The sequence below is a fragment of the Conger conger genome, chromosome 4 (genome assembly GCF_963514075.1).
Source record: "Conger conger chromosome 4, fConCon1.1, whole genome shotgun sequence".
NCBI classification, from domain to species: domain Eukaryota; kingdom Metazoa; phylum Chordata; class Actinopteri; order Anguilliformes; family Congridae; genus Conger; species Conger conger.
The window spans coordinates 67,998,189-68,014,445 of NC_083763.1; the positions used below are offsets into that span (position 1 = coordinate 67,998,189).

A 16,257-nucleotide genomic window follows, 5' to 3' on the forward strand; every position below is an offset into this window, starting at 1 on the left:
GCACCAAGTCCTCCAAACCACTTTGCTTTTAGTGTGAACACCTATTGTCTGTTGCAATAATTCTTGGCATTGTATAGTTGTGTCAACAAACAGAAAAGAAAATGAGAGATCAGAAAAAAAACTTTATTCATTCACAAACAGATTTATTTGTATTCGGTAAGTCAGATACAAGAAGGTGAATCAAGGAATAAAATGACAGGGGAGGTACATTTTTCTTCAAGGACCAGTTTTCCCAAATGTACCCTGAAAGTACAGTAATGTTCTCTTTGGGTACAAATGAATATGTTTCAAAACAAAAATAATTGCCCCATTTTCCCCATCAATCTCAATAACCCATAATGACAAAGTGAAAACACATTATAAATGTTTTAAAATTTATTACAAATCAAAAACTGAAATCTCTAATTTACAGCAAAGGGTCTGAATTGAAGTATTCAATAGATTAGAAAGGCACACACCTTTGTATATATGTCCCACAATTCACACTGCATGTCAGGACAAAAACCAAGCCATGAAGTCTAAGGAACTCTCTGTACACCTCTGTGATATAATTGTGGAGAGGGCATTGATCAGGGCAAGGGTATAAAACAATGTCTAAAGCTTTGAGTTTTGCCAGGAACATGGCCTAAATAATTGTGAAATGTATGAAGCTCGGAAACACCAGGACTCTTCCTATAGCTTCTAGAACAGAGTAACGGCCAAGAAGGGCCTTGGTCAGGGAGATGACCAAGAACCCAACGGTTACTCCAACTTCAGCTTCGGAGGTCCTCTGCAGAGAACTTGCCGGAAGCACAACCATCTCAGCAGCACTTCATCAATCAGGCCTTTATGGTAGATTGGCTAGAGGGAAGCCACTCTTGAGTAAAAGGCATATGACAGCCTGCTTGGAGTTTACCAAACAGAACTTAAAGGACTCTGAGAGCATGAGGGAAAAGATCTGATGGGACAAATATTGAACTCTTTGGGCAGAACTTCAACCACTCCTTGAATAAACACAACCTCAGACAGGGGCAACGGTTCACCTTACAGCACGACAATGAAGCATGCCCCAAGAATACAGCCAAGACGCTTGATTTGTAATATATTTGCAAAAATGTCTAAAAACATGTTTTCACTTTGTCATGCGTTATTGAATGTAGGTTCATGGGCAAAAATGCAAATTATATCCATTTAAATTTAAATCTACAACCCAATAATGTGTGCAAAAAGTGAAGGGGTCTGAATACATTCTGAAGCCACTGTATACTGCTGGCTAGAGGTACAATGTTATGCACCTATAGGTTACTGATTAATCACTTTTCATATATTTTTTTCCAAGACTAATATAGTGCATAGGTATCTTTAGTTTCCTTTTGTAATGCTACGGGTTCAGAAAATTTCACTCAAGATCTGTACAAGGAATATGTAATGAATGAGATGAAGTAATGATAGATTAATAAAAAAATACGAATGGGTAGGAATTCAGCTGTATTCTTGGGTAGACAGTATTACATTACATTAATGGTATTTGGCAGATGCTCTTATCCAGAGCGACATACAGTTGATTAGACAAAGCAGGAGACAATCCACCCTTAGAGCAATGCAGGGTTACAGGCCTTGCTCAATGGCCCAATGGCTGTGCGGATCTTATTGGGGCAACACCGGGGATCTAACCACAGACCTTGTGAGTCCCAGCCATGTACCTTAACCGCTACGCTACAGGCCATCCAGTGAAATACAGAATTGATTTTATTAATTTTCTTTTTTGCCACCTCTGTGTCTGTACCACTTTCTCCATGGTTCCTCATGGTTAAATTGTGTTTCTTACGGCTTGATGAATTTGCGGATTCTGAACGAGTTGATTGCACTGAATTTGTTCTTTAAGTAAGCTTCGAGAGCAAGACTGGCCTGAGGGGAGATAACAGTTTGGAATTATAAATGTATTCATACAATTGAATCTTTTCTGTATTGGGTGTTTTCCTTATACACAAAATTGTATATTTAATTTAGTTTGTACAACCACAAGCATAGATTTGATGAAGCCAATGTTCTTTCATTCATATTTGAATTTTTTTAGAATAGTTTCCTGTCACAATATTAATTAAGCAACAGGTCAGTCTGCCCTACATGTATGGATGAAGGATTACATGAGGTAGGATTACATGTCACATGAGGCAGACAGTTCAGTAATGCATTGATCTTCAAGGAAAATCAATTAATTAATCCATGAACTCAAACCATATTGATTATTTGTGCCGCTGCTACTTTTATCAGGACGATTTTATAATCTTTAGTTGAAAGACTCTAGTGAATAACAATGTAAATTCTGACATTGGGAAACTGTGGTGTGCTGTGAAAAGAGTGCGGTTGGACCTACATTATAAAGGGCTGCTTCCACTTCCTGATCCCCTGTGCCTGATGGAATGAGGAGGGACACCTTCAGCTGACTTATCACAGTTTCAGCTGTCAACACTAAGGGTCACAGAAAACAAATTACTTGCAGCTGTCCACACCAGAAGAGGAAGCTAGAGTTAAAACAAACAGCTGAACATACTTCTTTCATATTTCAGCAAAAAGTCATTATCATATTAGAGATGACAAAATCATATACGGTCGATGATCTAAATGTTAGAACATGGTGGTAACAGCATCATGCTCTGGGGGTTGTAGAACATGGTGGTAACAGCATCATGCTCTGGGGGCTGTAGAACATGGTGGTAACAGCATCATGCTTTGGGGGCTGTAGAACATGGTGGAGGCAGCATCATGCTTTGGGGGCTGTAGAACATGGTGGTAGTAGCATCATGCTCTGGGGGCTGTAGAACATGGTGGTTGCAGCATCATGCTTTGGGGGCTGTAGAACATGGTGGTAACAGCATCATGCTTTGGGGGCTGTAGAACATGATGGTAACAGCATCTTGCTTTGGGAGCTATAGAGCATGGTGGAGGCAGCATCATGCTTTAGGGGCTGCTTTTTCCCTCAGCTGGGACAAGGGTTCTAGTCAGGATAGAGGGATAAAATATAAAGATATTAAAAGTCTTGACTTGCTGCTGTAATAAAAGCAAAACTATTAGTTGACTAGTGAACAGGATTGTCCATCTGAGTTGTGTTCTAGAAAGTTAGATATTGGATTTAAAATGATTTAAAATAATTCAATATTTTTAAATGTTTTCTTGAGAAAAGTTACATTATTCATTGGTGCTAGCCAGCTGGGGGATTGAATGTGCAGGTAACACTCTTCTGAAGGAGAGGTTCAAAAATCTTAGACTAATTCCATTCTCAGATTGCTTCATGCATTTCTTTTTCTGCCTCCACTAGGTTTGTTCCACTTCCACTGCTTATGCACCAAACGGCAGTTCAGAGTATCCGGCCTTCTTGGAGCCACTTGGCAGCATCCTGGAAAGGGTGCCACCCGGAGACTCCATAGTTCTGCTGGCCGACTTCAACGCTCACGTGGGCAATGACGGAGAAACCTGGAAGGGGGTGATTGGGAGGAATGGCCTGCCTGATCTTAACCCGAGCAGTGTCAATGTTATTGGACTTCTGTGCTGGTCATGGATTGTCCATAACGAGCACCATGTTCGAGCATAGGGTAGCTCATAAGTGTACTTGGTACCAGAGCACCTTAGGCCAAAGACGGATGATCGACTTAGTGGTCGTGTCATCAGACCTACGGCCGTATGTCTTGGACACTCGGGTGAAGAGAGGAGCAGAGCTGTCAACTGATCACCACCCGGTAGTGAGTTGGATCAAGTGGCCGGGGAGGCTGCCGGACAGACCCGGTAAACCCAAACGTGTAATGAGGGTGAACTGGGAACGTCTGGCGGAGGCCCCTGTCCGCGAGGTCTTCAACTCCCGCCTCCGGAGGAACTTCTCGCGCATCCTGGGGGAGGCTGGAGATATAGAGTCCGAGTGGGCCATGTTCCAAGCCTCCATTGCAGAGGCGGCAAGCAGTAGCTGTGGCCAGAAGGTCATTGGTGCCTGTCGGGGTGGCAACCCAAGAAGCCGCTGGTGGATGCCAGTGGTGAGGGAGGCCATCAAACTGAAGGAGGCCTTTCGGGCTTGGCTGGCCCGGGGGTCCCCTGAAGCAGCAGACAGGTACTGGGTGGCCAGAAGGGCTGCGGCTTCGGCAGTCACTGAAGCAAAAACCTGGGTATGGGAGGAGTTCGGTGAGGCTATGGAGAAGGACTTTCGGTTGACCTCGTGGAAGTCCTGGCAAACCATCCGACGACTCAGAAAGGGAAAGCCGGGCTTGTCTCAGGCTGTTTTCAGCAGGGGAGAACTGCTGACCCGGACTGGGGATGTTGTCAGGCAGGGGAAAGAGCACTTCAAGGAGCTCCTGAACCCGAACAACACATCCTCTGTGGAAGAGGCAGAGCCCGAAGACTCGGGGCAATCTGCACCTATATCCCTGGCGGAAGTTGCTGACGTAGTCAAAAAGCTCCTCAGTGGCAAGTCGCCAAGTGTGGATGAGATTCGCCCTGAGATGCTGAAAGCTCTGGACATTGTTAGGCTGTCTTGGCTGACACACCTCTTCAGTGTCATGTGGAGGTCAGGGACAGTACCCACAGAGTGGCAGACCAGGGGGAAAGGTCCCCATTTTCAAGAAGGGGGACTGGAGGGTGCACTCCAATTATCGGGGTATCACACTCCTCAGCCTCCCCGGGAAAGTTTACTCGAGGGTGCTGGAAAGGAGGCTCCGACCAATGGTCGAACCTTGGATTCAAGAGGAGCAATATGGCTTCCATCCTGGTCCTGGAACAGTGGACCAGCTCTTTACCTTAGCGGGGTTACTGGTGGGGTCATGGGAGTTTGCCCATCCAGTGCACATGTGCTTTGTGGACTTGGAGAAGGCTTTCGACCGTGTCCCACGGGGAACCCTGTGGGGGGTACTGTGGGAGTATAGGGTACATACTTGTCACCGGTCCTGTTTGTGATATTCATGGACAGGATTTCAAGGCGCAGCCCAGGTGAGGAGAGTATCCGGATTGGTGACCTCAGAATTGCGTCTCTGCTTTTTGCGGATGACATGGTTCTGCTGGCTTCATCGGCCTGTGACCTTCAGCATGCAATGGAGCGGTTTGCAGCCGAGTGTGAAGCGGCCGGGATGAGAGTCAGCACCTCCAAATCCGAGGCCATGGTTCTCTGCCGGAAAATGGTGGATTGCTCCCTCCGGGTTGGGAACGAGTCATTGCCCCAAGTGAAGGAGTTCAAGTATCTCGGGGTCTTGTTCATGAGTGAGGGTAGAAGGGAGCGTGAGATCGACAGGCGGATCGGTGCAGCGTCAGCAGTAATGCCTCCTGGGCGCCTTCCTTTGGAGGTTTTCCGGGCTCATCCAACTGGGTGGAGAGCCCGAGGTAGACCCAGAACCTGCTGGAGAGATTATATATCTCTCCTGACCTGGGAACGCTTTAGGATCCCCCAGGAGGAGCTGGAAAGAGTTACTGGGGAGAGGGACACCAGGAATATCCAGCTTAGCATCAGTGACCCGACTCCGGATAAGTGGATGGAGATATATGGATGGATGAATGGATGCCAGTTCAATGAAAGCTACTGCACCATCCCTTTCTAAACATGTGCAGCAGATGGGCTTTCAATACTGGCTGTTGCCAAAGATATCACAGTATAGATGATAATTACTTCTGCCTCTTGCCAAAGATACCTCACCTTCGATTAAAAAATTGGCTTACAGTTATTGAATAGGAACAGCAGCATCATAAACTTTTCAATTGCAGTTAAGCTTAACACTCAGTATGTTCAATTGGTCATCTTTGTATGAGTCAATTTAGGACATATTAAAGAGAAAATCTCCTACCTGAGCAAATCACACCAACATCTGCATTGTGAAAACAGATGTGAGACCCAAACCCAGGTTGGTGGCACTGTGTCAGGGAGGATTCGCTTCCAGAACACCCCACATGATGCAACCAGATAGGCCCACTGCCCTGTCCAAAGTGGGCACTGCTGAGAACAGCCAGAGCTCTGCCACAGCCAGCCTGTCTACACACCACCTCAGCTTCGTTCATGCCCCGGAAGTAACCACACACCGTTCCCCACAGGCCAACATGGTAGATCTCCACTCTGCCAGAGCACTCGTTATCTCCATTTACCAGTCTGATCTGGGTCTGGAGATTTACTACAACAAACAGGGAAGTCCTGTGATTTATTCTCATTGAGTGTAACACAAGCCATCAAATTTCAGCACCTGTAGCTTGCTTGAAAATGTTACCATACAGACATACTTGTATGCTAACATCAGCAAGTGAGCAGAAATTGTATTGTTATCTGGTCCATAATTATACCATAGTTTCGAAATCATTGACCTGTGTAACGTTTTTGGGGACAGACATAACATCTCGAGTTAAGTTGCAACATTAGAGTATGTAGACTACAAGAATTAAAAGTATTGTGTTGATATTATTTAACGGAGGGATCACAGAAACTAGCTTTCTGCCTCAATGTTCATGTTCATATAGCCCATATAACCAATATACTACAACAGCAAGCCATATAGCCTAATATCTAATGAGCTGGATTGAAACCTTTTCATGTCATCAGAATTTACCAGTCATATGGCCTGTCTGTCTCTTCTCAGTCATTTTGATGGATTTAAATGGGTTTGTCAGTTCAAAATCAGCTGCATTGCACTTTACATCACTGAATCCAAGTTTCCCATATGAAATAATTTTTAAATGTTAAAAAGGTAGCAATGTGCGGGTTATGCTACCAGCAAAATGTGCATGTCAGTCAAAATTGCATTTGAGGTAGGCAGTGAGATGATTCCAAGATAGCCTTGAATATATTAAATCGAAGTGCCTACAAGATCATTGTTTATTCTATCATTAGGCTGACAGTGACATTCCAAGAAGGCTATACCTGAAAAATTAGTCAAGCTTTTTTTACCATTTCCATGAGGATTTCTCATTATGTATTAGCTTTTTGCGTTTGCCAACACTGGTCCACAGAAAACGCGAGACAAAAGTTGGGATCTACAGCTACTGCCTGGACTTGACTTCCATCAATATATCATGAAAAAACAAATGTCAGTCTGTCTTCATCTATTTTTATATGCATACTACTTAATCCCTAAATTATTACATTAAAGGGAAGATTGGAAAAATTGATGTCTGCCATAGATGTTGAAGTATGGACCAAGAAAGGAATGGCAAAACAACACTTTTCATGAAGGTGGAGGATGCTATTGCACCATCCCTTCCTAAATGTGCATACAAGATGAGCTTAAGCGTTCAATATTGACTGTAGCCAAATATTTTACAGGATAGTGGATAATTAATACTGCTTCCCACCAAAGATACAGATACAGCTAACCTTTGATAATAAGACTGGCTTACAGTAAATAAATAGGAACATTAACATAAACATGTCAATTACAGTTCAGGTTAACACTGGGAATGTTCAGTTGTGCATGTTTTTCACAGACAATTTAAGGCAATTTAAAGAGAAGATTTCCTACCTGAGCAATTCACACCAGCATCTTCATGGTGACTACAGTTGTAAGACCCAAATCCAGGGTGCTGGCACTGTGTCAGGGAGGATTCGTTTCCAGAACAGCTCACATCACCCAACCAGATGGGGCCGCTGCCCTGTCCAAAGTGGGCACTGCTGAGAGCATCCAGAGCTCTGCCACAGCCAGCCTGTCTACACACCACCTCAGCGTCGTTCAGGTTCCAGGAGTTATCACAAACCGTTCCCAACTGGCCAACATGGTAGATCTCCACTCTGCCAGAGCATTGATCACTTCCATTCACCAATCTGATCGCTATATGAAACACATTTTTAACTGTCATGAAAAAATGGATATTCTTGGGCAATTATTAAAAATACTTTCTTCAGCTACTGGATGGTTAATTCGGTTGGGGCGCTTAAGGCTGTGCATCTGGTTTGTGGTCCTGACCGGACAATGTAGTTTCCATTTAGAGTAATTTTCCCGTACTGTTTGATGAATTTGCATGTCAATGACTTCCTGGCCCTGACAGTAGTAAATCCTGTGGTTTTACATTTGTTTCTGAAGCAAAGGTTTCTTTGTCTATATTTATTCATTCTCAGAGAAAGGGGGAGAAAATGCGACCAATGCCAACATGCCTCATAACTAAATAAATTATTTAAAAAAATATAAAGTTTCCAAACTGTGATTTTAGTAGCCTAACTGTACACAGGTAAAACAGAGAATTAAATAAGGTGTCACTTCAAGCAGTTTTCTCCCGTATTTCACTTTGGTTATTCATGAATTTCTCTGGTTTTGCTGTGGTATTCAGAATAAAGGCTGGATTCGAAATGAATGATGTCATCATGACCGACTCTCTCCAGTCATGTTGATGTTAAATGGGTTTGCCAGGTCAAAATCTGAAATGTCTTCCTATTTATACTATATTGGCCTTCAACCATCTTGATTGAGTGTCTGAGTTCAGAAATCAAAATTTGCAGGGATTTTAGTACAGGGTTTCCCGACTGGTGAGCCATCAGGTGAGGTCTGGTATGCCATGTGAAAAATCTATTTTTTTAAATGTAACAGTTCAAATTTTTTTTTTTAACCCTTGTGTCGTCTTAACATTCTGTATACTCCCCATGTCTGAAGAGTCTAAAAGTACCCGCCTTCACTAAACCCCTAAAATAAAGCAGCTTCATTGATTTTCTATTTTGTCATCAAATTTCAAGTTTAAAAAAGATCAATTAGGGGTTTTTCTCTGCTGTTAAACATAGTGATGGGTCATGTTTGAGCCTTAAGACAACACAAGGGTTAATAACTACAAATCCCAGTGTTTCCCATGAATTAACTACATTGTGGCAGCCTGCCAGTTCAATGAACGCTACTGCACCATCCCTTTCTAAACATGTACAGCAGAAGAGAGCAAGCTTTCAAAACTGGCTGTAGCCAAAGATTTTACAGGATGGATGATTATTAATACTGCCTCTCACCAAATATACCACTCCCCTTCGATTAAAATGCTGGCTTGCAATCAATGAATAGGAACAGCAGCAGCATAAACCTTTCAATTGCAGTTAAGCTTAACACTCAGTATGTTCAATTGGTCATCTTTTTATAAGTCAATTTAAGGCATATTAAAGAGAAGATCTCCTACCTGAGCAAATCACACCAACATCTGTAGAGTGAGAACAGAAGTTAGACCCAAACCCAGGGTGCTGGCACTGTGTCAGGGAGGATTCGTTTCCAGAACACCTCACATCACCCAACCAGATGGGCCCACTGCCCTGTCCAAAGTGGGCACTGCTGAGAACAGCCAGAGCTCTGCCACAGCCAGCCTGTCTACACACCACCTCAGCGTCGTTCATGTTCCAGGAGTAATCACACACCGTTCCCCACAGGCCAACATGGTAGATCTCCACTCTGCCAGAGCACTCGTTATCTCCATTTACCAGTCTGATCTGGGTCTGGAGATTTACTACAACAAACAGGGAAGTCCTGTGAGTTATTTTCATTGAGTGTAAAACTAGCCATCAAATTTCAGGACCTCTAGCTTGCTTGAAAATGTTACCATACAGATATACTTGTATGCTAACATCAGCAAGTGAGCAGAAATTGTATTGTTATCTGGTGCATAATTATACCATAGTTTTGAAAACATTGACCTGTGTAACGTTTTTGGAGATAGACATAACATCTCGAGTTATGTTGCAACATTAGAGTTTGTAGACTACAAGGATTAAAAGTATTGTGTTGATATTATTTACCAGAGGGTTCACAGAAACAAGCTTTCTGCCTCAATTATTTAAGCCTGCTATGTTCATGCAGCCCGTATGACCAATATACTACAACAGCAAGCCATATAGCCTAATATCTAATGAGCTGGATTGAAACCTTTTCATGTCATCTGAATTTACCAGTCATATGGCCTGTCTCTTTTCAGTCATTTTGATGGATTAAAATAGGTTTGATGTTTGTCAGTTCAAAATCAGCCGTATTGCACTTCACATAACTGAATCCAAGTTTCCCATGTGAAATCATTTTTAAATGTTAAAAAGGGAGCAATGTGCGGGTTAAGCTTCCAGGAAAATGTGCATGTCAGTCAAAATTGCATTTGAGGTAGGCAGTGAGATGATTCCAAGATAGCCTTTAATATATTCAATTAAAGTGTCTAGAAGATCATAGTTCATTCTATCAATAGGCTGACAGTAACATTCCAAGAAGGCTATACCTGAAAAATTAGTCAAGCTTTTTTTTTACCATTTCCATCAGGATTTCTGATTATGTATTAGCTTTGTGTTCGGCAACGTTGGTCCACAGAAAATGCGAGACAAACGTTGGGATCTACAGCTACTGCCTGGACCTGACTACCATCAAGATATCATTAAAAAACTCATGTCAGTTTGTTTTCATCTATTTTTATATGCATGCTACTTAATCCCTAAATTATTACATTAAAGGGAAGATTGGAAAAATGGATGTCTGGCATAGACACAGAAGTATGGACCAAGAAAGGAATGGCAAAACAGCACTTTTGATGAAGGTGGAGGATGCTATTGCACCATCCCTCCCTAAATGTGCATACAAGATGAGCTTAAGCTTTCAATATTGACTGTAGCCAAATATTTTACAGGATAGTGGATCATTAATACTGCTTCCCACCAAAGATACAGCTAACCTTTGATAATAAGACTGGCTTACATATGAGGTGGAGGAATGGCGGAGAGCCAGGCGCGACTAAGGGTAATCCCTAGTAAGCGGGCACGCGAACGTGTCCGCCACTAAACCCAGGGAGGTCGAGGACACGAAAACAACTCGGAGACAGCTCCGATCAAATAAAGAAAATAGCCCCAAAAAACGGCTAATGAAAATAAAGCAACCCTTAAAAACCAGGGCGAAAATCACAAACAAAAAATGAGTGCGTAAAGGCTAGCACTACTGCCCCGGACCGGGGAAAACCCAAAATAAAAGTACAACCCAGTATAAAAGACTGGGCTAACGAAAATAAAGACTCAGGAGTCGCAGCTCCGAAAAAACACACAAACCAAAATACAAAATACCGGGGACAACGTCCCTCACCCACGGACTCACACGAGCCGAAAACAAAACGAAACAAAGAACAAAAGAACCTACAGGAAGGCGGCTGCAGTGTACACACACTAACGCGCAGACCCCTTCCTTACCTTTTCTGAACACAGAACCAGCACAATACCTGACTCGAATGCTGAGTCTTACCATGTGCTAATACCGGCTAGGCGGCAGAGCGAACAGTGACACCAAAGCCTCGACCGATGGTCAAAGAGGGCTTTAAATACCTTCTGGAGGTAGCCACCCCATTGGCACTAATGAGCACCAGGTGAAAATAATAAACCCCTGGTGGCCACAGCCGGTGCTACCTCCCAACCCTGACAGGACCCCCCTTCTAAGGAGCGGCCCCAGACGATCCTTCAGCCCCCCGCCTGCGGAATTCGCGGATGAGCTCTGGGTCCAAAATGTCCCTAGAGGGGACCCAAGAGCGCTCCTCGGGGCCATAGCCCTCCCAGTCGACGAGGTACTGCTTACCCCTGCCCACGCGGCGCTCAGCCAGGATGCGGCGCACCGTATAGGCCGGGCCCCCATCAATGAGCCGTGGAGGTGGAGGAGGAGCCTCCGCCGGGGCCAGCACACTTGTCAGCACCGGTTTAAGGCGGGAGACATGGAAGGTGGGGTGAATTCTCATTGACCGGGGCAGTTGGAGGCGCACCGTCACCGGATCGATTTTTTTAATAATTCTGAAAGGGCCCACGTAGCGAGGAGCAAGCTTACGGGACTCGACCCGCAATGGCAGATCCCGAGTGGATAGCCACACTCTCTGCCCTACCCTGTAGGAGGGGGCTGACCGGCGACGCCTGTCGGCCAGCCTCTTTTGGGTAGCCGTAGCCCGTAGGAGCGCAGCCCGTACTTTATTCCAGGTGACCCGGCACCGCCGAACAAAAGCCTCTGCGGAGGGCACCTCAACCCCCCTCTCCAGTTCCGGGAACAGTGGCGGAGCGTAACCAAATTGAGCCTCAAAGGGCGAGAGCCCTGTGGAGGCGTTGCGCAGAGTGTTGTGCGCGTACTCTGCCCACATGAGTTTGCGACTCCATGAATTGGGGTTAGCAGCGGCTAGACACCGGAGTGTGTTCTCCAGCGTCTGGTTTGTGCGTTCCGTCTGCCCATTGGTCTCTGGGTGAAAGCCCGATGAGAGACTCACAGAGGCCCCTAACAGAGAGCAGAACGCACGCCAGAAACGAGACGCGAACTGGGGTCCGCGGTCAGACACCACGTCCTGAGGCAGACCATGTAATCTAAAAACGTGGTCGACCACCAACCGTGCGGTTTCCGCTGCCGACGGTAATTTTGGTAGCGCCACGAAATGAGCCGCCTTGGAAAACCGATCGACCACCACCAAAATAACCGTGTTGCTTTCAGATGACGGCAACCCCGTAATAAAATCTAGGGCCACGTGGCTCCAAGGACGCCTCGGGATGGGTAATGGCCGTAATAGCCCTGAGGGAGGCTGGTGCGAGCCCTTGCTGCGGGCACAGACCGAACAGGCGGCCACAAACTCCCGAACGTCCTTTTCCATCCCGGGCCACCAGAACCGCCTGGACAAAAAATCCCTGGTGCGGTGAACCCCGGGATGCCCTGCCAGCTGTGAGGCATGTCCCCACTGCAGCACCTGGGACCGGACCCCAGCGGGCACGAAGAGGCAATGAGGCGGACCCCCTCCTGGATCCGGCTCTAGGCGCAACGCCCTTCGTACTGCCGACTCAACCTTCCAGATTACTGGCGCCACTATCTGATCTCTAGGGAGAATGGGTTGAGGAGTGTGCTCCCTGTCGGTATTATCAAACACCCGGGAGAGGGCGTCGGGTTTCGTGTTTTTTGACCCTGGACGGTATGTCAGAATAAACGAAAAACGCACAAAAAACAGCGCCCAGCGGGCCTGACGCGAGTTGCGTGTCTTGGCAGTTTTTATGTATTCGAGATTTTTGTGGTCCGTCCACACCGTGAACGGATGCTCCGCCCCCTCCAGCCAGTGGCGCCACTCTTCCAGGGCTAGTTTGACCGCCAGAAGTTCCCTATCCCCCACGTCGTAATTTCTCTCGGCCTGGGACAGCGACCGAGAGAAAAACGCACAGGGATGCACTTTTTGGTCTAGAGGAGACCGTTGTGATAGAATGGCGCCCACCCGCAGCTCGGAGGCATCGACCTCCACAATAAATGGAAGCGAAGGGTTTGGAGTTATTAGGATAGGTTCGGTACAGAATCTTCTTTTTAACTCCACAAACGCCGCCTCCGCACGGGGAGTCCACACAAAGCGCGCCAGAGCAGTCTTCCTGGTAAGCGCAGTGATGGGTGCAACCACCGTGCTAAAATTTCTAATAAAACGGCGATAGAAATTGGCAAACCCTAAGAATCTCTGCACCTGCTTGATAGATTCAGGAGTAGGCCAATTCCTAACAGCCGCTACTTTCGCTGGGTCCATTTCGGTTTTTCCCGCCGACACAATAAACCCAAGAAACGAAACGGTGTTAGCGTGAAAAACGCATTTATCCGCCTTGACAAACAGGCGAGCTTCTAAAAGGCGTGTCAGAACCAGAGTCACGTGCTGAATGTGTTCAGCGATATTGTTGGAGAAAATTAAAATATCATCCAGATAGACAAACACAAATTTCTCCAGCATCTCCCTGAGCACATCATTAACCAGCGCCTGAAATACTGCAGGGGCGTTGGTGAGGCCAAACGGCATGACCAGGTATTCATAATGACCGGTGTGCGTGTTAAAAGCCGTTTTCCATTCGTCGCCCTCGCGTATGCGTACAAGATTGTACGCATTACGGAGGTCGAGCTTGGAAAAAACGGACGCCGACTGCAGACGCTCGAACGCTGAGTTCATCAGCGGCAGGGGGTACCTATTTTTGATGGTTATAGCATTTAACCCCCTATAATCAATGCAGGGTCTTAGACCCCCGTCTTTCTTTTTTACAAAAAAGAATCCTGCCCCCGCCGGTGATGTAGACGGTCTAATGAACCCGTTCGCCAATGCGTCGCGAATATATTCCTTCATAGACTCGCTCTCAGGCACCGACAATGAATAAAGCGCACCTCTGGGCGGGATTGTACTAGGGAATAGTTCAATAGCACAGTCATATGACCGGTGCGGAGGTAACGTAGTGGCCCGTTGTTTGCTAAATACCTCCGCTACCTTGCTATATTCCCTGGGCACATTAGGTGGGAGTGGAAACGCAATCGCCCCTATCATCCGGCCCTCCTCCCCACTGTCAGAAGCCCGAAAAAGACTCTCGGAGTCCCAGTCAGTGACGTCACTGCCCTCCCCCTCGTCAACGGGGGGATTCCAATCGCAGGCTGAATCCCATTCCAGACTCTCCACCTGCTCCTCCGTGTCCGGAGTCCTAATCTGAGGGCTGGGGAACCGCCTAGCCTCCTCTTCGTCCAACTCCGACTCTATGTCAATCTCTATGGGAGGAGCCGCGGGAGTGTGTGTCTGATCGGAGTGGTTAGTGCAGTGCGGACCCCACCGGGACACCGGATTGCTCCGGTCTCCCCAGTTTATTTGGGGTTGGTGTTTAGTTAACCACACATGACCCAATACAATCGGGTAAGCCGGGGATTCCACCAAAAAGAAATAAATACGCTCCCGGTGCCCCAGAAACGGGATCCGCATTACCACCCGCTCAGTCATCTGACGTACAACCCCCGACCCCAACGGGCGACCGTCAAGCGCCGTGATGGATTGGGGCTGTGGTAAGGGTTGGACCCGCAGTTTCTGGTGTTTAGCCCACTGACGGTCAATAAAGTTGTCAACCGCCCCGGAATCAATAAAGGCCTCTGCCCTAACCACACCCCCCTTCCACGTCAGTTCGACGGGGAGAAATGTGCGAAAACTGGTACCTCTAACCAGTCCCACTAGTGACTTTCGCTCCACTAGTGGGACTGCTCTTTTTGCCTTCAGGTCGGGGCAGTTCCTAATCTGATGCCCAGACCGTCTGCACAAGAAACACGGCCCCTCTCTCCAGGGACGCCTCTTAGGGCGCACCAGGGTAGCACTGTCCAGCTGCATCGGCTCCTCCCCTGTGTGTGTACCTCGTCTCCCCTCGGTACTGACAACCCTGCCTGGGGGAGGCGAAATCGGCCCGTTTGACCCGCCCCTTCTGCCCGCTCTCTCCCTCTCCCGTTCCCGAACCCGGTTATCTATACGGATCGCTGCAGAAATCAGCGACCCTAAACTACCCGGTGGTTCCATGGTAGCCAGAGCGTCCCTGACAGGGTCTGATAAGGCGCTCGAGAACAGGGTCATGAGCGGATCGTCCGCCCACCCAGTCTCCCCTGCCAGAGCCTGAAACTCTACCGAAAACTGTTTTATCCAGGTTAACCGAGACGCCGCCTCTTTGCCTGTGACATCGTGGTCGAACACTCGTGCCATCTCTTGCATGAGGAGCTGAGAATTATTCATGAGGGGAGCCTGTCCCCGGATCAGCGGATCCGCCCAGGTCAGAGCCGTCCCGGTCAACAGGGATAAAATAAAAGCAACCCGAGAATCCTCAGTAGAGAAACGTGAGGGTTGGGACTTAAAAAAAATTATACACTGGGAGAGGAACCCCCTACATTTCCCCGCCTCTCCACCATACCGTAAAGGAAGCTGTAGCTTGGGCTCCCTGACCATAGGTGGAATGGGTTGGTAAGTGTGAGAGACTGGTTGGGGAGGATTGGACGGTTGAGGGGTATCAGGGGCAGGTGCTTGTGCCTGGGATGAACGGAACTCGCTCGCTAATTGACGGAAGGTTTCGGCGAGTCCTAATAGCACATCCTGCTGCTGACCTAACCTGGCCAATATTTCATCCTGGCGTTGAAACACCATAGTCTGCTGTTCGGCAGTAGCAGTTTGTTGCACACGCAACACCTGTAACCCCTGTTCCTGCCTAATCAGAGCAGCCTGCTGCGCGGCTACAACCGCCTACAGCGGAGAATGCCCCGCCTCAATCACCGCACTAGTCGCTGGTCTCTCCATGATGGCTTTGGTGTTCTATGAGGTGGAGGAATGGCGGAGAGCCAGGCGCGACTAAGGGTAATCCCTAGTAAGCGGGCACGCGAACGTGTCCGCCACTAAACCCAGGGAGGTCGAGGACACGAAAACAACTCGGAGACAGCTCCGATCAAATAAAGAAAATAGCCCCAAAAAACGGCTAATGAAAATAAAGCAACCCTTAAAAACCAGGGCGAAAATCACAAACAAAAAATGAGTGCGTAAAGGCTAGCACTACTGCCCCGGACCGGGGAAAACCCAAAA

General features: G+C 47.0%; 2 protein-coding genes across 2 annotated transcripts in view; both read right to left on the reverse strand.

Moving 5' to 3' along the window:
* Nucleotides 1–12,033, reverse strand: part of LOC133126689 (putative DMBT1-like protein) — a gene marked incomplete at its 3' end in the record, with an annotated part of 35,406 nt that extends 23,373 nt beyond the window's left edge. The window contains exons 1-3 of the mRNA XM_061239025.1: nt 11,366–12,033; nt 7,451–7,720; nt 5,796–6,097 (exon numbers count right to left, since the gene is read on the reverse strand). Of these exons, the coding sequence (XP_061095009.1) occupies nt 5,796–6,097; nt 7,451–7,720; nt 11,366–12,033 (1,240 nt within the window). The remainder of the gene's footprint in view (nt 1–5,795; nt 6,098–7,450; nt 7,721–11,365) is intronic.
* A 3,891-nt stretch (nt 12,034–15,924) lies between these two features.
* LOC133126690 (deleted in malignant brain tumors 1 protein-like) overlaps nt 15,925–16,257 on the reverse strand; it is a 36,245-nt gene continuing 35,912 nt past the window's right edge. The window contains exon 15 of the mRNA XM_061239026.1: nt 15,925–15,993. Within this exon, the coding sequence (XP_061095010.1) occupies nt 15,925–15,993 (69 nt within the window). The remainder of the gene's footprint in view (nt 15,994–16,257) is intronic.